This window comes from Aquarana catesbeiana, linkage group LG01, assembly GCF_042186555.1.
Source record: "Aquarana catesbeiana isolate 2022-GZ linkage group LG01, ASM4218655v1, whole genome shotgun sequence".
NCBI classification, from domain to species: Eukaryota; Metazoa; Chordata; class Amphibia; order Anura; family Ranidae; genus Aquarana; species Aquarana catesbeiana.
In genome coordinates this window covers 839,748,567-839,769,341 of record NC_133324.1, presented here as the reverse complement: position 1 = coordinate 839,769,341, position 20,775 = coordinate 839,748,567, and the positions used below count along the sequence as shown (strand labels likewise).

Genomic DNA, 20,775 nt, shown 5'->3' with positions numbered 1-20,775 from the left:
CAGTCGCCCGTGCCGTTTCTTCAGGAGCGAGTGACATGACTGGCGGCTCCCGCGCACATGCGGCCACCGAAGAAAGAGGGGCAAACATGGATTCGGCCTGCAGCAGAGACGGCGCAGGCTTCAATTGGAGATAATATATAAATAAATAAATAATTGCGCTATTAACCTAATAATAGTGCACTATGTGTCCTAAAATACCATAAATGAGTGAACTTTCAACAATATAATAAGTGACTTTTGAGATAAATAATAAATATTAGTCCTTCTGTGAATTAAAAACACTTGGTAAGTGAATAAACACAAATAAAACGTCCATTAATTGTGTAACATAAGTGTCCTTTGTAAAAGAGTGACGGGACCTTATACGTAAGCCAAAATGTATAACAGTGGGTTCAGTAGTAAGTCTGCTTAAATAAATAACAATGGATTCAAATACAAAATACCGATTTTACTGCCGTTGATTTGTAGTAGAATATTGAATATTTAAAAAAAAAAGTCATGTGTCTGGTGATGCAATGCGTCGGGAGGAGGAGCCTGTGACGTTTCCAGCAGTGTCTGTGTGTGTGCACTGGCGGTGGATGAGGAGCCTCCAACGCTTAGCTGAATGCAGCTGATCATTTCTTCTTTCATGCAATCATTTGAACGGGGATATGTAAGTGAGATTATCATTATTGCATTTGATACCACTCCGGTATAGTCTCTGCGCAGTGGTTTTGTTTTTTGTGTTTGCTTTACATATCGTGGAAGTCGGCAGCGGCGGAAGTTGCCGCTGAAAGCCGGCAATATCCTACTACAAATCAACGGCAGTAAAATCGGTATTTTGTATTTGAATCCGTTGTTATTTATTTAAGCAGACTTACTACTGAACCCACTGTTATACATTTGGGCTTTCTTATAAGGTCTCGTCACTCTTTTACAAAGGACACTTATGTTACACAATTAATTGACGTTTTATTTGTGTTTATTCACTCACCAAGTGTTTTTAACTCACAGAAGGACTAATATTTATTATTTATCTCAAAAGTCACTTATTATATTGTTGAAAGTTCACTCATTTATGGTATTTTAGGACACATAGTGCACTATTATTAGGTTAATAGCGCAATTATTTATTTATTTATATATAATCATTCCACTTGTGTAGTTCACATTATTGATTGCAGCTATATTATTTGGACATCTTTTAATATTTTTCTTCACATAATTTTATTCGTAATTTCCACTTCAGCGCTAGTACACATATCACTTCAATTGGAGATAAGTGTCACATAATGTGCTAGTATGCGATGCATACTAGCACATTATGCCTTTACTTTGCAGGGAAGGGGAAAGCTTTTATTTTTTTCTATGCAGGGTTTACTTCTCTTTAATGGGGGTAAATCCTTTTGGGGCTGAAGTGGTTAATTGAATTGTGAGAAAAGCCCCATGAACATTAGGAATTTTTCAGGATTTCTTCACGACTGAGGCTTAAAATCTTCCAAGAATAAAGACAGTTTGACTCTGTCACTAAACCTAAAGGAGAATGTAAATACTCACCTCTTCTGCTGCTTGCAATGTCAAATACCTCTTTAATTAAGAGAATTCCCTGGATGAACTCTGTGAAGAAACCAAGACTGCTGGGATTGTCAATATCTTGTGTTGCCCACAGAACGCAGTGGTTCTTTCCTTCTACAGGACACAATAGTGACATAGAGGTTGGCAGGAGGAATCAATAAGTGCAGTTGTTAGCAAAAGAGATCAACACTCGCAGATGTGACATTTTATGTACAGAGATTAACTGGCTATTCCTCTTGATCATAGCGCCATTTGGCAGCACAGACAGCAGACGAGGTATTTGTGAAAATTTGTGAACTCAGCCTATAACTGCACAGGTCCTAGGATTTACATGATTGTGTCATCTCTGAGCCAAAACAACAAATAAATGGGTGCTCCCAACCCTGTGGAAGTCAATAGAGCCACAAGCCCAGGAATAGATAAAATCTGATTTCACTTTAATGTAAAGTTAAAGAGCATGACATGCAGGAGTGCCCAGACTAATACATCACCAAGCCAGAAACACATATTCCCAAATGCTGAAGGATGACACATGATCCCGGACCCAACAATAAGTTACACTGCCTAGGAGCCTCAGGACAGTGGGAGAAGAGTGTGGATTACATCCACCGGGGTAACTGAGATGGTGCATCCACCTGAAGTAATTTTTTCCTAGAAGCAGATGTGATGTCATACACTTGTCGAAAGAGCGCCTGAATGTCGGCTGGTGAGGGCAAACTGGTAGTCTTGGAGAGCACTCAAACCATGTCAAGCCAAGGGAGAAAGGCCAATCACCATGATAACATGTTTCGGAGGCGTATCAGATCATGTGATTAGGAGTCAGCAATCAAAATATGTATAGGAGGGGCCAGGTGAGTGTGTCATCCTTAATGACCGCCCACAGATATTAACTCCTCTAAGGCTAAATAGAAAATGTATTAAAACAAAGAACAAGTCTTTAAAATAATGCATAAATAAAGAAGGTAATATTGCATCATGGACACCTGTCATGAAAGACGTTCTGCTAGTTCAGCCGTTGGCGGAAGATCGGTTAACAGAGTTACTGTCAGTAGAGCAAGAGGACGCGTTCGGAGGCGCGTTGATGCGAACGGACGCATGCGGGTGCGCGCTAATACGAGCGGGTGTACGCGGGTACACGATGAGACGAACGGGCACGTACGATCGGTACTCGGGCGTGCACGTGTGCACGCGGCGGCGCGCAGACGTGCGGTGTGACAGCCTTTGGCGCCATTAGGCCTATTTAGGGGTACCTGTCAGCATGCTTCCTTGCTGTCCACTCTACAGCGTTTCCTGTGACCCTAAGCTTCCAGTATACCTGTTTACCTGATTCCTGTTACCCGGCTTGTTCCTGACTTCTCCTGTTTGCTGCCTGTCTCCGACCCCGGCTTGTCTGACGATTCTCCTGCCTCATCCTTCAGTTATTACCTGCCTGTCCGTTGCCGACCCGGTCCGTGCCCTGACTACTCTCCTGATTCCGTTTGGTACCTGCTCTGTTTGCCTGTGTTTGACCCGGCCTGTCTGACTTTGCTAGTGCTTCAGTTGTACTACAGAACACCTCCCTGCTGCCTGCTTGTTCGTGGGTTCCTGCTAGCTACAGTGCTTCTCTATCCAGTCAACAGTTCCAGTGTTCCTGGCAAGAGTTCCGGCTCTTCTACCAGTTGTTCCAGTGCTTCAGTTGTACTACAGAACACCTCCCTGTTGCCTGTTGTTCCTGAGTTCCTGCCAGTGGATCCAGTGTTCCTGTCAGTCCTCTTGCTGCTTCACCAGAGGTCTGGATCAACTCTACACCTGCCACTTACCAAGCACTTGTGGCCCCCTGCGCTCTTGTGTCCCTGTCTTCTCTATCAGGGGCTCTCGAACCAGAGGCACACGAGAGGCTACTCCTTGCATTCCGGGCTCCACCACCAGGTACGTGACAGTACCGGACAGCCATGTCTGAGCCCACGCAGGGAGCCTCTCCCATGGATGAACTCTGCCGCCATCTTGCTGGACTTACCCAGGCAGTAAAGAGCCTACAAGAAGTCTACACCCAGCTGGAAGGCCGAGTCCAGGCCCTAGCAGCTTCTACACCTCCAGTATCCGGGACTTCGGCTTCACCATCAGTGGTCATGTTGCCGCCTGAACCCAAGGTCCCCACGCCTGAAAGATTTTCGGGTAACTGAAGCAAATTCAGGTCCTTCCGCAACTCGTGTGAGCTCTTTTTTACCCTTCAACCAAGGACTTTCTCCCTGGAAGCCACCAAGGTGGGGTTCGTGATCTCGCTGCTGACCGGCGAGCCCCAGTCCTGGGCCCATCGCTTATTAGAAAAAAAAAAATACCTCACTTGATACCCTGGATACCTTCTTTCGGGCTATGTCAGCACTATATGACGACCCACAGCTGACCGCCACGGCAGAGACAGCCTTGCACTCCCTACAGCAAGGCCGCAGACCTGTTGAAGACTATGTGTCAGAATTCAGACGCTGGAGTTCCGACACAAACTGGAATAATGCCGCTCTACGGTATCAGTTCCGTATGGGCCTTTCAGAATCCTTGAAGGATGAACTAGCCTGAGTGGGCATTCCTGAGACTTTAGAAGACCTCATAGACCTTTCCATCCAAATAGACAGACGTTTGAGAGAACGACGTACGGAGCGATCTTCTGGTCCTGCTCGCCCTGTCTGGATGCTGCCCCGGGTGCCTAGTTCTCCCCATTCCGCTCCTCCAGCTTCTACGACCATGACCCCAGATACACCGGAACCAATGCAGCTGGGACTCTTACGGCCATCCCTCACTCCTGAAGAGCGTCAACGCCTTCGGGCTGGTAACCTGTGCCTATATTGTGGGGAACCTGGACACTTTGTACGAACATGCCCGGCCAAGCTTCGTAAGTGCCTCTCTGTCTCTCCTGCTCTTACCCCAGCTGCACTGAATAATATGTCTCACCTGGCTGTTCCGCTTCTTTTACAGCTCCCAGGAGGGAATATACCAACCAGCGCTATCATTGATTCCGGGGCCTGCAGTGGCTTTATAGACTTGTCCTTCGCTGCCAGACATCACATTCCCATCCGGCCCAGGGCGAAAGGACTTTCCGTATATCTGGCCGATGGTTCTACCCTCAGATCAGGACCAGTAACTCAGGAAACCGTACCTATGCTCACTACCATTGCTGGCACTCATCAAGAGCTACTTTGCCTGGATGTCATTGAATCTCCTCTATTCCCCATCATATTGGGCATGCCATGGCTCAAGGCCCATAACCCACAAGTTGACTGGGCCTCAGGGAAAATTGAGTTTTCCTCCTCTTATTGCCACCAACACTGCCTACCAGAAGTTACTCAAGCTCCCTCTGCCCTGTTGTGCATGGAAACTGATGCCGAGACCCGTCAAATTGTACGCGAAGTCTACCATAGCTTTCTGGACGTTTTCAGTCAAAAAGGGGCCGAGACCCTTCCTCCTCACCGGCCATATGACTGTCCGATTAAGCTTCTCCCAGGGGCAGAGATTCCTTTTGGGAGAATATTTCCTTTGTCAGAGTTGGAACTAGGAGTATTAAAGACTTACATTGACGACAATCTAAAGAAAGGCTTCATCCAACCCTCCACGTCCCCGGCAGGAGCAGGAATCTTTTTTGTGGAAAAGAAGGACCATTCATTGCGCCCTTGTGTGGATTATCGGGCACTCAATAAAATCACGATCAAGAACCGTTATCCCTTACCATTAGTGCCAGAACTTTTTCAGAGGCTGGGGACTGCAGTAGTGTTCTCTAAGTTAGATCTTCGTGGTGCCTATAACCTTGTCCGTATTCGCAAGGGAGACGAATGGAAGACTGCTTTCTGTACCCGGTTTGGGCACTTCGAATATTTAGTCATGCCTTTCGGACTTTGTAATGCTCCTGCTACATTTCAGCATTTCGTAAATTACATTTTCAGAGACTACCTTGACCTGTTTGTTGTTATTTATCTAGATGACATTCTAATCTTCTCTTCCTCCCTAGTTGAACACCGTGAACATGTCAGAAACGTTTTGACCCGACTTCGCCTGCACGGCCTCTACGCCAAGCCTGAGAAATGTGTCTTCGAGCAGGAGAGTATTCAGTTCCTTGGTCTTATTATCTCAGTGGAAGGCATCAAAATGGACCCTCAGAAGGTCTCCGCCATTTTGGACTGGCCCGCTCCTACTGACAAAAGAGGGATTCAACGTTTCATGGGATTTGCGAATTTTTACAGAAAATTCATCAAGGGATTCTCCACCATCATTTCTCCCATTACAAGATTAACCCAACAGGGCCTCAAGTTCCACTGGTCTACGGAAGCTCAGATGGCCTTTACTACACTGAAGGATCTGTTTGTCTCGGCCTCAGTTCTAAAACATCCTGATTCCACGTTGCCCTACATCCTGGAGGTGGACGCCTCGGAGATAGCGGTCGGCGCAGTACTCTCTCAAAGACAGGGACCTAGGGCTCTTCTGCATCCAGTCGCTTTTTTTTCCCGTAAATTATCGGAAGCAGAAAAGAACTATGACGTGGGTGATCGAGAATTGTTAGCGATCAAAGCTGCGCTGGAGGAATGGCGATACCTGTTAGAGGGAGCAGCCCACCCGATTCTTGTTTATACAGATCACAAGAATCTAGAATATTTAAAGACTGCCAAGAGGTTGAAACCACGACAGGCCAGATGGGCACTGTTCTTTACTAGATTTTCTTTCCATATTACCTACCGTCCCGGGTCAAAGAACATCAAGCCTGACGCTCTGTCACGGATGTACAGTGATTCAGAAGCACCTTCTCCGCCAGATACCATCTTGTCCTCAGGGAACTTTCTCTTACTCCAAGGGGATCTACTGTCACAGATCAAGCAAGCCTCCAGGAACGTTTCCACTCCACCTGATACAACCCTACAGGCCAGAGATGATCTTCTGTGGTTTAAGGATAGGATCTTCGTACCTCAGGAGGCGCGAACGGCAGCCCTTAGTTCTTGCCATGACCATATGTTAGCCGGCCATTTCGGAGTACATAAAACATCTGAACTTCTTCAGCGCACGTTCTGGTGGCCATCATTAAGAAAGGACTGCAAGGACTACGTGGAAGCATGTGTCACCTGTATCCAAAATAAAGGTAGCAAAACTAAAGCCTGGGGCCTGTTAAAACCACTATCTGTCCCGGAGAAGCCATGGAGGATGATCTCCATGGATTTTATTGTCGAGTTGCCACCTTCTGAAAGCTACACTACGATCTTCGTAATAGTGGATAGACTAACCAAGATGGCACATTTCCTACCGATGAAAGGTACCCCTACTGCTGCTGAAACTGCCAGGACATTCATTAAGGAGGTGGTGAGGCTTCATGGCATTCCTGCCAATATTACTTCTGATCGGGGGGTACAATTCACCTCTAGGTTCTGGAGAGCTCTTTGTGAATCCCTGAAAATTGATCTTACCTTCTCTTCTGCCTATCACCCCCAAACAAATGGCCAGACAGAGAGAACGAATCAGACGCTGGAGCAGTATCTGCGCTGTTTTTCCTCGTTTTCTCAGGATGATTGGGCTCCGCTTCTTCCCCTTGCCGAATTTGCATACAACAACTCTGTTCATTCCGCTACAAAACAAACACCATTTTTTGCAAATTATGGGTTCCATCCTCTGTTCTTGTCCACTAACATTCCGGAGTGTCCAGTACCAGCTGTGCAAGAAAACCTAAACTTCTTTGAATCAAATAATAAACTTCTGCAAGAGACTATGTCAAGGACACAGGACTATAACAAAGAGGTGTTTGACAAGAAGAGAAGGGGGGAGCTTGATCTTAAACCTGGAAATTTGGTTTGGCTATCCACTTTGAATTTAAGATTGGCTTGTCCTTCCAAAAAATTGGGTCCCAAGTTCGTGGGTCCTTTTCCAGTGACAAGAAAAATTAATGATGTGGCCTACGAACTAAAGCTACCAGAATCATTCCGGATTCATCCGGTCTTTCATGTTGCCCTACTCAAACCTGCAGTTCCTGATCCTTTTGTCAACCGGATGGTCAATCCCCCTGAGCCCGTGATCATTGACGGAGAAACCGAATATGAGGTTGAGTCCATTCTGGATTGTAGGAAGAGACGTAATCAAGTCCAGTTCTTGGTAAAATGGAAGGGGTATGGGCCTGAGGAAAACTCCTGGGAACCGGAGTCCAACATCCATGCTAGGAGGTTGATTCTTGCCTTTAAAAAGCCTCATCCAAGTAAGATGGCAAAGTTGGGCATCCGGAGGCTGCCCCTTGGGGGGGGGGCAATGTCATGAAAGACGTTCTGCTAGTTCAGCCGTCGGCGGAAGATCGGTTAACAGAGTTACTGTCAGTAGAGCAAGAGGACGCATTCGGAGGCGCGTTGATGCGAACGGACGCATGCGGGTGCGCGCTAATACGAGCAGGTGTACGCGGGTACACGATGAGACGAACGGGCACGTACGATCGGTACTCGGGCGTGCACGTGTGCACGCAGCGGCGCGCAGACGTGCGGTGTGACAGCCTTTGGCGCCATTAGGCCTATTTAGGGGTACCTGTCAGCATGCTTCCTTGCTGTCCACTCTACAGCGTTTCCTGTGACCCTAAGCTTCCAGTATACCTGTTTACCTGATTCCTGTTACCCGGCTTGTTCCTGACTTCTCCTGTTTGCTGCCTGTCTCCGACCCCGGCTTGTCTGACGATTCTCCTGCCTCATCCTTCAGTTATTACCTGCCTGTCCGTTGCCGACCCGGTCCGTGCCCTGACTACTCTCCTGATTCCGTTTGGTACCTGCTCTGTTTGCCTGTGTTTGACCCGGCCTGTCTGACTTTGCTAGTGCTTCAGTTGTACTACAGAACACCTCCCTGCTGCCTGCTTGTTCGTGGGTTCCTGCTAGCTACAGTGCTTCTCTATCCAGTCAACAGTTCCAGTGTTCCTGCCAAGAGTTCCGGCTCTTCTACCAGTTGTTCCAGTGCTTCAGTTGTACTACAGAACACCTCCCTGTTGCCTGTTGTTCCTGAGTTCCTGCCAGTGGATCCAGTGTTCCTGTCAGTCCTCCTGCTGCTTCACCAGAGGTCTGGATCAACTCTACACCTGCCACTTACCAAGCACTTGTGGCCCCCTGCGCTCTTCTCTATCAGGGGCTCTCGAACCAGAGGCACACGAGAGGCTACTCCTTGCATTCCGGGCTCCACCACCAGGTACGTGACAACACCTCATATGAGCTTACAACACCTTAAGCTTTAAAAAAAAAAGCATGTAAATTGAAAAGGTTAACCATAATAGATGTAGTGATATGGACTGTTATCAGAAAGACATCCTGTCACTAGCATTGTTTACAGCATCTACCCATCCGTGCGGACGTGTGGAGACAGTCTCTACAGAGGACCGAGACAGAGGATCTGTTGCTGGAGTGTTGCCGTCCGTGTCCTTGTCCAGAAGGCTGCATATCAGTTTGGGTTGTTGGTAACAGAGCAAGCTGCTCAATCTTTATCTATTCACTACCACCATTAAAGAACCCAGTGCACACACATCTCTACCCATAAACACTTTACTGCATTGCTGGAACACTGTACTCAGATGCCTTAGGCCTTCATCACTTGGAATTTGGAATCACTTGGAATTTGGAAGTTAACGAGCTCCAACTAGCTAGCGAAGAACAACAGGCCTGCCACGTGGAACTTTACTGCCATTACTCATAGGAAGCATATATATATATATAGATATATATATATATGTAGATATATCTATATGTATAAACACTAGCAGGAGATAAGCTCTTCCATTAAAAAAGAATAGGCTGTCTAGACTACATCTATCTAAGTGTGGCCACTTGTGTAGTTAACTGGAACATCTAGGGGGTGACTTCGGATTTGAATATAGTGCATACTTGTGTACATAGCATTATTCATTGTTTAAACATTGTTGTGTCTTTGGGGAGGAGTCTGTTTGCTGAGTCTACGCTGTTATCGCGGCTCAGTGGATTTACTCCTTTCTTTGTAAAATAACCCTTTTTCTATTTGGTTCAAGTTAAACATTTTAGAACCTTATACCACTGAGTTGCTTGATTTGTGCTTGATAGTATTAACCGGATGTCTGAACCCAGAGTGTCAGGTGGGTTGGAAGGTTTACTTGGTCACGGCCATGCAGATGAGCAGATAATTCACAGCAGTCCCAAAGGGGGCCGTGCTACATAGATAACACAATGGTAAGGATTTCCAGCTTCTCATTCAAACCTTAACGATAAAAATGTGCCCATTTGAAAACACATATAAGTGTGCAACATTTGAAAATGCATATCAAATAAACGCATATCAAATAAAAAATGCATGCATTTTTTAAATCTCTGAGCCAGCATCTTAGAATAGTAAATAGATGCTGACAATGGATAGTTCCCGAACAAAGATGGCACCTCCTTCTAGAATTAAAGTGGAAGAAAGCCCTAACTATCTACTGCAGCTCTGTGTAAGGAAGAGCTTGACAATGGCTCTGAATACTAGGAGCCATGAGATCACCCATAGATTCCCATAGCCCAGCCGTTGTTCACACTCCCTTCTCTCCCTTGCAGCAGTCACTCACTGACACAAGGGAGCTAGAGCTGCTGGATCATGTGAATGGACCAAAGATGATTCAAAATAGGTAACTATACAGATCTTTTTTCTACAGATTAGGCAGGATATGTAGGAGGAGAAGGAGAGAGAACATTTTTAAAAGATAAGTGGGGGTTAGGAAAATAAAAACATTTATAGTAACTTATGTGGATGCAACATTGGACTGATGCTGCATCTGTCCTCTGAGCAGAGAGCGGTGACTTTCAGTCGCTGGGTTTCTGCTCTGACCCTTTAGCACTAACTGGAGCGCTGGGCCGTGCAGGGGGCAGGAGCGGCCGGCTCAGGCTCTCAGCGGCTCACTGAGAGGCTGAGCCCGCTGCCAGTCTAGACATCTGGTTGGATCCAGACATTAAAGTCAGGATCAATCCAGAGCCTGGACCGGCTGAGTGCAGAACTAACTGCACTCCTGCGATCCATTGGAGAAGTAGGCTCAAAATAGCCTTGGCTATACTTCTCCTTCAAAAATAGGTATAGTTAAGTTTTTCTTCCATTTTAAAAGCAGATGAAGGCTTTGTACTGTGATCTCAGTGAAAGAGAATAAATGCCTGTAAGTATTACACTTACACATTACATGCTATGCATGCACTTAACATAAACATCAATATCTGATGCTAGATCAATTTTAAAGCGGACCTTCGGTATTTTTTTTTAACTTTCCATCTATTAAATCTTCTGCCCTTGTTTTTTTAACTTTGGATAGTAAAACATTTTTTTTCTGCCAGTAAATACCTTATACAGCCCACTTCCTGTTTCTTGTCTGATAAAAAGTCTAGGCATATCACATCATGCACAGCTTACTCTCGTGAGAGTTTGCCAGGAGGGGTGTTGGGATGAGTCATAAGAGGGCCAATGAGAACTGCAGATCTGGAGGTGTGCCCCTGTGTGTCTGTGTAAATCCAGGAAGTGAACAGGCATCAGCTTCCGCTGCCCACAGTTAAAATGATGCAGCCAGACTCAGTGGAGGGAGATTTCTGCAGAATATTTGGCAAGTACAGAATCACAGTATATATAAAATTATAGACAGAGTGGTTGGAGGGAAGCTTCAGAATGGCAAAGATGTTTCTACAACAAATTATGTGAGCAGACTGCAGTTCATCTTTAATAAATATTTCAAAAAATTAAAGATAACTTTTTTCTCTACTTCACTTTGCTTTATTATGCTGACTGTGTTGTTATTGTTGGTGCTAATATGTAACTAAAAAGTCTGTTATGTTACCTTGCAGGTGAGGACAGGGAGTCTACCTGGCTAATACATAACCAGAATTTTAATGAGCTTCCAGCACGTTATTATATGGTGCTAAACATTACAATGAAATACTTTGCATAGACTATGAAGAAGTTTAACATTTTTGCTGATTACCCTGATGAAACATTTTCATGAGCACTGACATAATAAGTGTAGCACATTGTAAAAAACACTATAATAAAAGTGACCAAGGGCACATAGCGAACAAATATTATGTGATTCTTATACTGGGAATAAGCAATATACTGTATGGCATCTTGGGCTTTTTTTGTTTGCCATTTTTAATCATGCCACCAATTAAAGGGGTGTCAGTCAATTATTGGTTCACTGTAAAATGGGTGGATTAAAGCTGAACTCCAAGCAGATATAAATTACATTAATTAATGCATCTTTATAATCATTAATACATCATTCATTTTTTTTTTCTTAATTCACGCAACAAAATTATAATGGGCAGCCACAGATCAAAGTGACCCCAGGGCAGGCGGCCTGCTGGGAAATTTCCTGGTATCCCGGTAGGCCAGTCCAGCTCTGCCAACCAGAAAGTTGTTGCATCCAGGGCTTCTGGTCCATCCTCCCCCCTTGTCCTGGTGCTACTTGATGTCATCCCTGGCCGCGTGTCACCTGGGTGTGCCCCCCCCCCCTCATCCCCATAGCGACACCACTGAATGCCAGCTCTTTGGTTATGCACTGGTTGTTTGACAGAGGGGCGGGTCTGGGTAGCAGTCCCACCCTTACCCAACATCACACTCTCGATTTGACAGCTGAAATCTCTCTTCCTGACTGCACAGTGCACATCCAGCCGGCTTGTCCACCAATCCCTGGCTGTGCTGGATGATCACACTGCTGCAGGTCCTATTGAGTCAGAACTTAGCATACAATCAATATAAATATGCGGGACAAAGCCCCTGTATGGTGGGACAGCCAGAGCTGTGAATGCGGGAAAATCCCGCCCAATATGGGACTGTTGAGAGGTATGGCACCATTGAAGCTGTTCCCAGTAGAATCTCCCTTCATTCCCTAGCAGGATGTTGAATAATGATGACGGCTGCCACTATGCTGATGATTAAGTAACATTATTATAAATATTTTTGCAAATGTTAAATAATTTTAAAAAATTACCAATGATTGCTAATATACCAGCATTGGAGCAAATTGGTTCAAAAGAGAATTTTATATAACTTAAACAAAAAGCAAGGGTTGGGACTTTTTATTTGTGTATACAATTAGGGATGGAGGCATGTCACTGTGCTTGCTTCAGAACATATTTCTTTTCCCAATTTTATATAACTTGTTTTCAATATGTTTGGGGGAATTAAAGCTGAACTCCAGCCAGATTGAAAAGACACCAATTAATAATGCTCCATAATTACTAACACAACACTAAGTTTATTTTTAAATGCAAACAGTGTAAGAGCTTGTGTTTGAGTGGAGAAGAACGAAACAACACACTGAGCCAAACAGTTGTGCTGTAGTGCAATGATAAGGATGAGGATGAGAGAGAAGGTTACAGAAAAAAGAGTTCATCATTCTGCTGCTACTCTCTTCATTTTCCAGTCACATGCTGAAGGCTGGTAGGAGACCTGTAAGTGTTACTGAACTGCAGCAGAGAGAAATCAGGTCTCTCAACCTGCCAGACAAGGGTGTTTCATATGGCAGGGCTCTGTAAAGTCCCATACACACGGGCCAAATGTCAGGAGACAATTACTAAAGGAAAATCCACTTTGCACTGCAAGTGCTCTTGAAAGTGCACTAAAAGTGCACTTGGAAGTAAAGTCACTGTAGATCTGAGGGGGACATACATGGAAAATAAAAAACAGCATTTTAGCTTGCTCATGATTGGATGATAAAATCAGCAGAGCTTCCACTCATTTCAGATCCACCCCTTAGATTTAGAGCGACTGCACTTCCAAGTGCACTTTCAGTGTATTTGGCTTTCGTAAATATCCCCCATTGGCCGGTTCAAAAGAAACCGGCCAACATTTGGCCCATGTGTATGTTGGTCTGTCCAACAGTCTGTCGGACGTGCATGCTGGAAAACCAGCAGCCGATGGACACCCGATCAGCCAATGGCAGAGAGTGCTGATTGGAGTGTTCTGACGGGGGGACTGCCCCCCTTTTAGAACACAACAGCTCAGCTGGGGAGATAGCTGAACTAACCTTGCATGGTTAGTACAGCGGCTAGGACCTGATCTGTTGGAAAAGTAGTGTGTACCCGACTTAAATCTCAGGACCGGACGGGAAAAATGCAAATCTCTTGGTGGGTAAAACATTTCTCTTGTATGTATTTGTTCTGTATTTAGTTATTTGCCATTCAGACATTCAGCTTTAATGAATACAGTAATGCTATCCAGCCAAAAAAAGTACCTTTTATTACTTTTCATTTTAAACAGTTTCCACTCTTAGGTCAGACATTACTATTCATTTCCTATATCCACTTACATGAAAAAAAAAAACCTTTTATATAAATAATGAATCATGGAAAAGTGAAGAAGTGATCCCATGAGTTATGAGTGATGTACTGTATATTAAAATCATTTGAACCTGTTATTTTAAATTCATTTGATAGTTCTTAAATGTGATTAGCAAACCAAAATATTTTCAACTTCTTTATTCTAGGGAGACTTTGGCTATGAGAAGAAATGGCGAGCAGTAGTAGAAGAAATCAAAAACATCTTCAAAACTGCAGTGATGTTACTTCATGAGAAAGGAAAGCTGAAATCCAGCCAAACAAAGAGATACTTATCATCTGGTAACTACACAATTTTTTTTTTATATACTTTATTCTGGTATCTGGAGATTTTAAATATCTATTAATAGATTGGACAAGCTGTAGGAAACACTTTACATCCTACATTCCTTGTTCAATCTTTTCAAACTGTAAAGACTATCAGGTCTAGAGTTATTGCTCCTTATATACTTTTCGTAGATGTCCCTTTATACCTTTTTCTCACTTTTTGATCAAGAGAGGAAGTTTTAGGACCTCTGTTGTCAATCTGTCAATAGAACAAGTAGGGGGAAGTCTTCTAATGGAGACCCCTGTTCTGATAACTGCTAAAGAGGGGATTTCTCCTCCCTTTTGATAAAATTCCCCTCACTTCCTGTTACGTCTCAGGGACAGGAACTGAAACAAATTCTCAACAGGATGCAAACAAACAGCAAAAAAAAAAAAAAAACTGAACCGAGCTTTAACTGTTACCTACTCTACCCAAAACAGAAAACTCTGGGCTTTAGTTATATATTTTATATTTTAACTCAACTTGTTGAGTCAAGAATCACATTCTGTGCAAGACCTTCCAATATTGGAAGTCCCTAAAAGGGGGTAATGTTACTGACACACATGAGAACCAGGTGCCAGATAAGTGGCCCTCCCTGGCCAGTCTGAAATCATTGCAGAGATTGCCACCCCCACTGCAGACTTTTGTTCCATTAAAACACAATCTTATTTAAAGGCTTCCCCAAAGCTAAAAGAAGACAGCTTTGTTGCTTGAATAATCAAAATGGATTTTGGACAAACAAAATACTGATAATTTAAAGATGTTTAACTTTCTGTGGGAAAAAAACTACTTATGATCTTGAATGGTATATGGGAAAATTAAAAATATTAAATAAATATAGATACTTTTCATGTAATTTCGAATATTTTTATTTGCTACAATGTTTGACAAGCTCTACACTGCAACTGGTAGGGGCAAAATTACAACTATGTAAATGTTTCTTACTTAGCAATAGGATATAAGAAGACTTACAGAAGACTTACAATTGTGCTATTCTAAGAATAATGGGACCTTTAGGCTGCATTCACACCTGAGCGTTTGGTCAGGCAGAAAGTCGCGTGTTTTTACAGCAATTTTACCACGATTTTTGCACAGGTCGTAAGGTCACCAATGCAGAAAAACGCCTGTAATCTGCCCAGAAAGAAGCTTGTATACTTTTTTGAGCTTCAGGTGTTCAAAACGCTCAGATGCGAACATAGGCCATTTAAATGAATGGGATTTTGCATGTTGGGCATTTGTGGGGCATTTTTTCTGCCGTTTTACAAGCTGAAAACGCTCAGGTGTGAATGCAGCCTTAGTTCTATTTTTCAAATTCAGAGGTTTTGGGTTGTGGACAAGTGTAAAAATGTTTAACATGATACAGTATAAGAACAGCGTATTTGTAATATATTCAGAAACAGGTATAATGTACAATAAAGTTGAAAAAGAACACAAGGGATGAGGGTAGGTAATCTTTGTAATATATTCAAAACAGGTATAAATGTACAATAAAGTTGAAAAAGACCCAAATGTGGTAGAGCTAATATTGCAAAAAATGAAGCAAAATTTTAAGCTTATATTTTTCTCTTTCTACCAGCCTGCGGACACCAGAATCAACGTGTCTAACAATTTGCATTAAAAACAGGGGTTTAGTCTGCACACATTTGCAAATAAATGCGTAAGCTACAGAGCCTCGCCAAGGCACCCTGGTATCTATAGTTCCTATCACTAGCTTATGAGTGACTCCAGAGTGGAAGCACTTGCATTCCGATGAGTAGGTGGAGGGCAGATGGACTGAAGGGAGCCCACTACTTCTTAAAGGTACAGGTGCATACTGGGTACCCAGCAAATCGCACAATGGCTACAAAGGTGTCAGTGCGTTGCCTGACCAATATAGCATTGTTGCAAAAAAGGGGTCCACTACCCCCACCTATGATTGTCCATTACAGTAAGCAGCATTGGAGGGCAAATAGATATAAACAAGGCCAAAGATAAATTCAAAGAAAAATTCCAAGCTTACTTACCGACCAGCCTGCAAATCAACCTGTCTAACAGTATGCGTCAAAAACAGGGGTTTGGTCTGCACAAAAGAAAACACAGTTGTATAGCATAAACTGTAAAGTGGCAAAAATTAACCAAGCAATGTAAACTAATCACATTTTTTAATGAAAAAATAGTACGGAATAATCCGAATGAAAAAACAACAACTGATACCTTCCAAAAAGATTGGATGACATAAAACATACACACATACAAGAAGGTAAAAACAATCCAGGTAATGATGAGGGAAAGATCAAACAATCAAATAATCATTAAATTAGGGATGACTCAAAGAACTCAGATCTGAAGTAAGAAATGGTTGATTCCTAGAACAGCTTGTAAAAGGATGCAGTATAATTCAAATTCAGTGATAGAATTTCAGCAAATCACATCAAGACAGATGGAAGAAATGTTTGGAGATAATAAGGAAGGGTTCCTATTAATGCTGTAGATTGGATGTGCTGGTGAAATTAATAACTGCTAACAAGCTTATATCTGATATATCTAGTAATCTTGAAAAAGAGTAATTCCAAGTGTAATGATGAATAATAGAGTTAAAACATGATAAAATGAAATGATAGTCACAGACAATGATTGTGACATGTATTGCTGGAATAAACGATTGACCGTCTGCAGTCAGAGTAATGAGAGATGAAGTAGGTAGCTGGTGATTGGCATATAGCTATTAAAGCACATTACTGGTTAGTATTCCTGAGTAATGAATAGGTGAAACACAATGGTTCCCATAGCTTTCCTCACTAACTTGTGATATGTCCAGCATTACTCTCATTAGTACCTTATTGAAATAGTCCTTAGGGCATATCATGAACATGTATCATAAATGGGAAGGGAGCAGATCAGTATAAAACTGAGTGTCATAAACATCATTACTATGAAAGTGAACCTGAAGTGATAATATTTAGCTCTACCTTCGCCTGATAATACCGACAGCCAATCCCGCTCGTCAGTGTCTCCTCACTTGGCGCTGATAACAGTAAAAGCTGGCCGGCTAGATTCACATTGTCAGCGTGTGTGTAACAACACCATAGTTGTCAACATTGTAAAAAAAATGTATAGGGACACTCTTTTGCCTGTAGGCGGGTGTCATTCTAATTAGGGAGCGGGGCATTCATTTGTAGGTGTGACATAGTGGGGAAAGAAAAATGCAGCAAGCCCCTCCTCACATCTGGTGTGCACAGCAGCAGAGCCCCTCCTCACATCTGGTGTGCCCAGCAGCGGAGCCCCTCCTCAGTTCAGGTCTTCCCAGCAGCAGAACCCTCCTCACATCTGGTGTGCCCAGCAGCAGAGCCCCTCTTCACCTCAGGTCTTCCCAGCAGCGGAGCCCTCCTAACATCTGGTGTTCCCAGCAGCCAAGCGCCTCTTTCATCTGGTGTGCCCAGCAGCGGAGCCCCTCCTCACATCTGGTGTCCCCGGCAGCGGAGCCCTCCTCACAGCCCTCCAGCAGCGGAGCCCATCCTCACATCTGGTGTCCCCAGCAGCAGAGCCCCTCCTTACGTCTGGTGTCCCCAGCAGCAGAGCCCCTCCTCACATCTGGTGTCCCCAGCAGCGGAGCCCCTCCTTACATCTGGTGTCCCCAGAAGCAGAGCCCTCCTCACATCTGGTGTCCCCAGCAGCGGAGCCCATCCTCACATCTGGTGTCCCCAGCAGCAGAGCCCCTCCTGACATCTGGTGTCCCCAGCAGCGGAGCCCATCCTTTCATCTGGTGTCCCCAGCAGCAGAGCCCCTTCTTACATCTGGTGTCCCCAGAAGCAGAGCCCTCCTCACATCTGGAGTCCCCAGCAGCGGAGCCCATCCTCTGGTGTCCCCAGCAGCAGAACCCCTCCTTACATCTGGTGTCCCCAGCAGCGGAGCCCATCCTCACATCTGTTGTCCCCAGCAGTGGAGCCCCTCCTTACATCTGGTGTCCCCAGCAGCGGAGCCCCTTCTTACATCTGGTGTCCCCAGCAACGGATCCCTCCTCACATCTGGTGTCCCAAGCAGCGGAGCCCCTCCTTACATCTGGTGTCCCCAGAAGCAGAGCCCTCCTCAGATCTGATGTCCCCAGCAGCAGAGCCCCTCCTTACATCTGGTGTCCCCAGCAGCAGAGCCCTCCTCACATCTGGTGTCCCCAGCAGCAGAGCCCCTCCTTACATCTGATGTCCCCAGAAGCAGAGCCCTCCTTACATCTGGTGTTCCCCGCAGCGGAGCCCCTCCTCATATCTGGTGTCCCCAGCGGCAGAGCCTCTCCTTACATCTGGTGTCCCCAGCAGCAGAGCCCCTCCTTACATCTGGTGTCCCCAGCAGCAGAGCCGGACTCCTCACATCAGCGTCCCCAGCAGCGGAGATCTGCTTCATGTGCATGTCCCCAGCAGCGGTAGCTACAGTTCCCAGCTTACATGTGTGTTCAGTAGAGAGGGAAGAGGCTTCCGATCGATCTGTGCAGCCAATAGGCTTCAGTGTACAAGAAAATTGATGAGGGTCCCAAAATCGGGATTTTCCTGGGAAAATCGGGACTGTTGGCAAGTATGCAACACAATGCAGGGACATCCAGGTTTAGTCTGCACACCTATACCCCAGTCATAGGTGGGGGTAGTGGACCCCTTTTTTGCAACAATGTTATATTGGTCAGGCAACGCACTGACACCTTTGCAGCCATTGTGCGATTTGCTGCGTGATCAGTGTGCACCTGTACCTTTAAGAAGGGGTGAGCTCCTTTAAGTCCATCTGCCGTCCACCTACTCATCAGAATACATGTGCTTCTACTGTGGAGTCACTCATAAGCTAGTGACGGGAACTACAGATACCAGGGTGCCTTGGCGAGGCTCTGTAGCTTACGCATGTATTTGCAAATGTGTGCAGACTAAACCCCTGTTTTTAACGCATACTGTTAGACAGGTTGATTTGGTTGTCCGTGGGCTGGTTGGTAAGTAAGCTTGGAATTTTACCTTGGATTTCGCCTTGACCTTGTTTATCTCTATTTGCCCTCCAATGCTGCTTACTGTAATACATAGCTCCCAACTGTCCCTGATTTTGAGGGACTGTCCCTGATTTGGAGCAATGTCCCTCATTCCTCCTCAATTGTCCCTCATTTTGGTCTGATCTATATAGTTGGATATAAAATGCAATTTTTATCTTTAAAAAAGTGTTTTCCAGCGCTAAACCTTTCATCTGATTTCTAAATTGCTGCATTTGTAAATTCCAAAAGCCAATATAAAGGAATAGTAGTGGTAAAAAAAGCACTTGTGGGTTTAACCAATCTTTTTTTTGTACAATTCTCCTTTAAGGTGACGTGGCAAGGGGTGTGTCCTATGCCTGCATACTTTTGCTGATAGGTGTCCCTCATTCCCATCTCAAAAAGTTGGGAGTTATGCTGCAATGGCCAGTCATAGGTGGGGGTAGTGGACCCCTTTTTTCCAACAACTTAATATGGAACTTACAGACTTATGCCCCCTACACACGGTCGGATTTTCCGACGGAAAATGTGTGATAGGACCTTGTTGTCGGAAATTCCGACCATGTGTAGGCTCCATCACACATTTTCCATCGGATTTTCCGACCCACGAAGTTTGAGAGCAGGATATAAAATTTTCCACCAACAAAATCCATTGTCGGAAATTCCGATCGTGTGTACACAAATCCGACGGACAAAGTGCCACGCATGCTCAGAATAAATAAAGGGATGAAAGCTATTGGCCACTGCCCCGTTTATAGTCCCGACGTACGTGTTTTACGTCACCGCGTTCAGAATGATCAGATTTTCAGACAACTTTGTGTGACCGTGTGTATGCAAGACAAGTTTGAGCCAACATCCGTCGGAAAAAATCCTAGGATTTTGTTGTCGGAATGTCCGAACAAAGTCGGACCGTGTGTACGGGGCATAAGACTGGGATGCCATTAAAGTTCATGTGTGTGTATAGGCAGGCGTTCCAATACTTTTGACAATATAGTGTATATAAAAAAACACTACCTAACATGGAAAACAGCAGAAAGCCAGAGACAGTAACCAGTAGAAACCATGATATTTCATTGCTCAATACATTTGTAATATACTGTATATATGTATAACTCTGCATTGTATATATTTTTATTTATAAAGCTGCATAATATATTTTTTTTTTATTTTAATATAAATCTTACAGTATTGAAATTTGGGCCTGCTTTGCTGGCTTTTGTGCATGTTCCAAAATTGTCATCCTTATACTTGCTTCACTGCAAATCCATACCTCTCAACATTTTGAGATGGGAATGAGGGACACCTACTAGCAAACATATGTAGGCATAGGACACGCCCCCTGCCACACCCCCTTTAAAGGAGAGTTAACCAAAATAAAAGGTTAATTAAATCCACAAGTGCTTTTTTTACCACTACTATTCCTTTATATTGGCTTTTAAAATTTACAAATGCAGCAATTTAGAAATTGGATGAAAGGTTTAGCACTGGGAAACACTTTTTGAAAGATAAAAAGTGCATTTTATATTCCATTATATAGATCAGACCAAAATGAGGGACAAATGAGGAGGAAAGAGGGACATTGCTCCAAATCAGGGACAGTCCCTCGAAATAAGGGACAGTTGGGAGCTATGCAAATCATTGACCTGGAACATGTGTGC

At 44.3% G+C, this 20,775-nt stretch overlaps 1 protein-coding gene across 1 annotated transcript in view; it reads left to right on the top strand.

Annotated features, from left to right (window-relative positions):
* NWD2 (NACHT and WD repeat domain containing 2) overlaps positions 1 to 20,775 on the top strand; it is a 469,190-nt gene that overhangs the window by 421,202 nt on the left and 27,213 nt on the right. Inside the window, exon 5 of the mRNA XM_073608949.1 lies at positions 13,988 to 14,120. Within this exon, the coding sequence (XP_073465050.1) occupies positions 13,988 to 14,120 (133 nt within the window). The remainder of the gene's footprint in view (positions 1 to 13,987; positions 14,121 to 20,775) is intronic.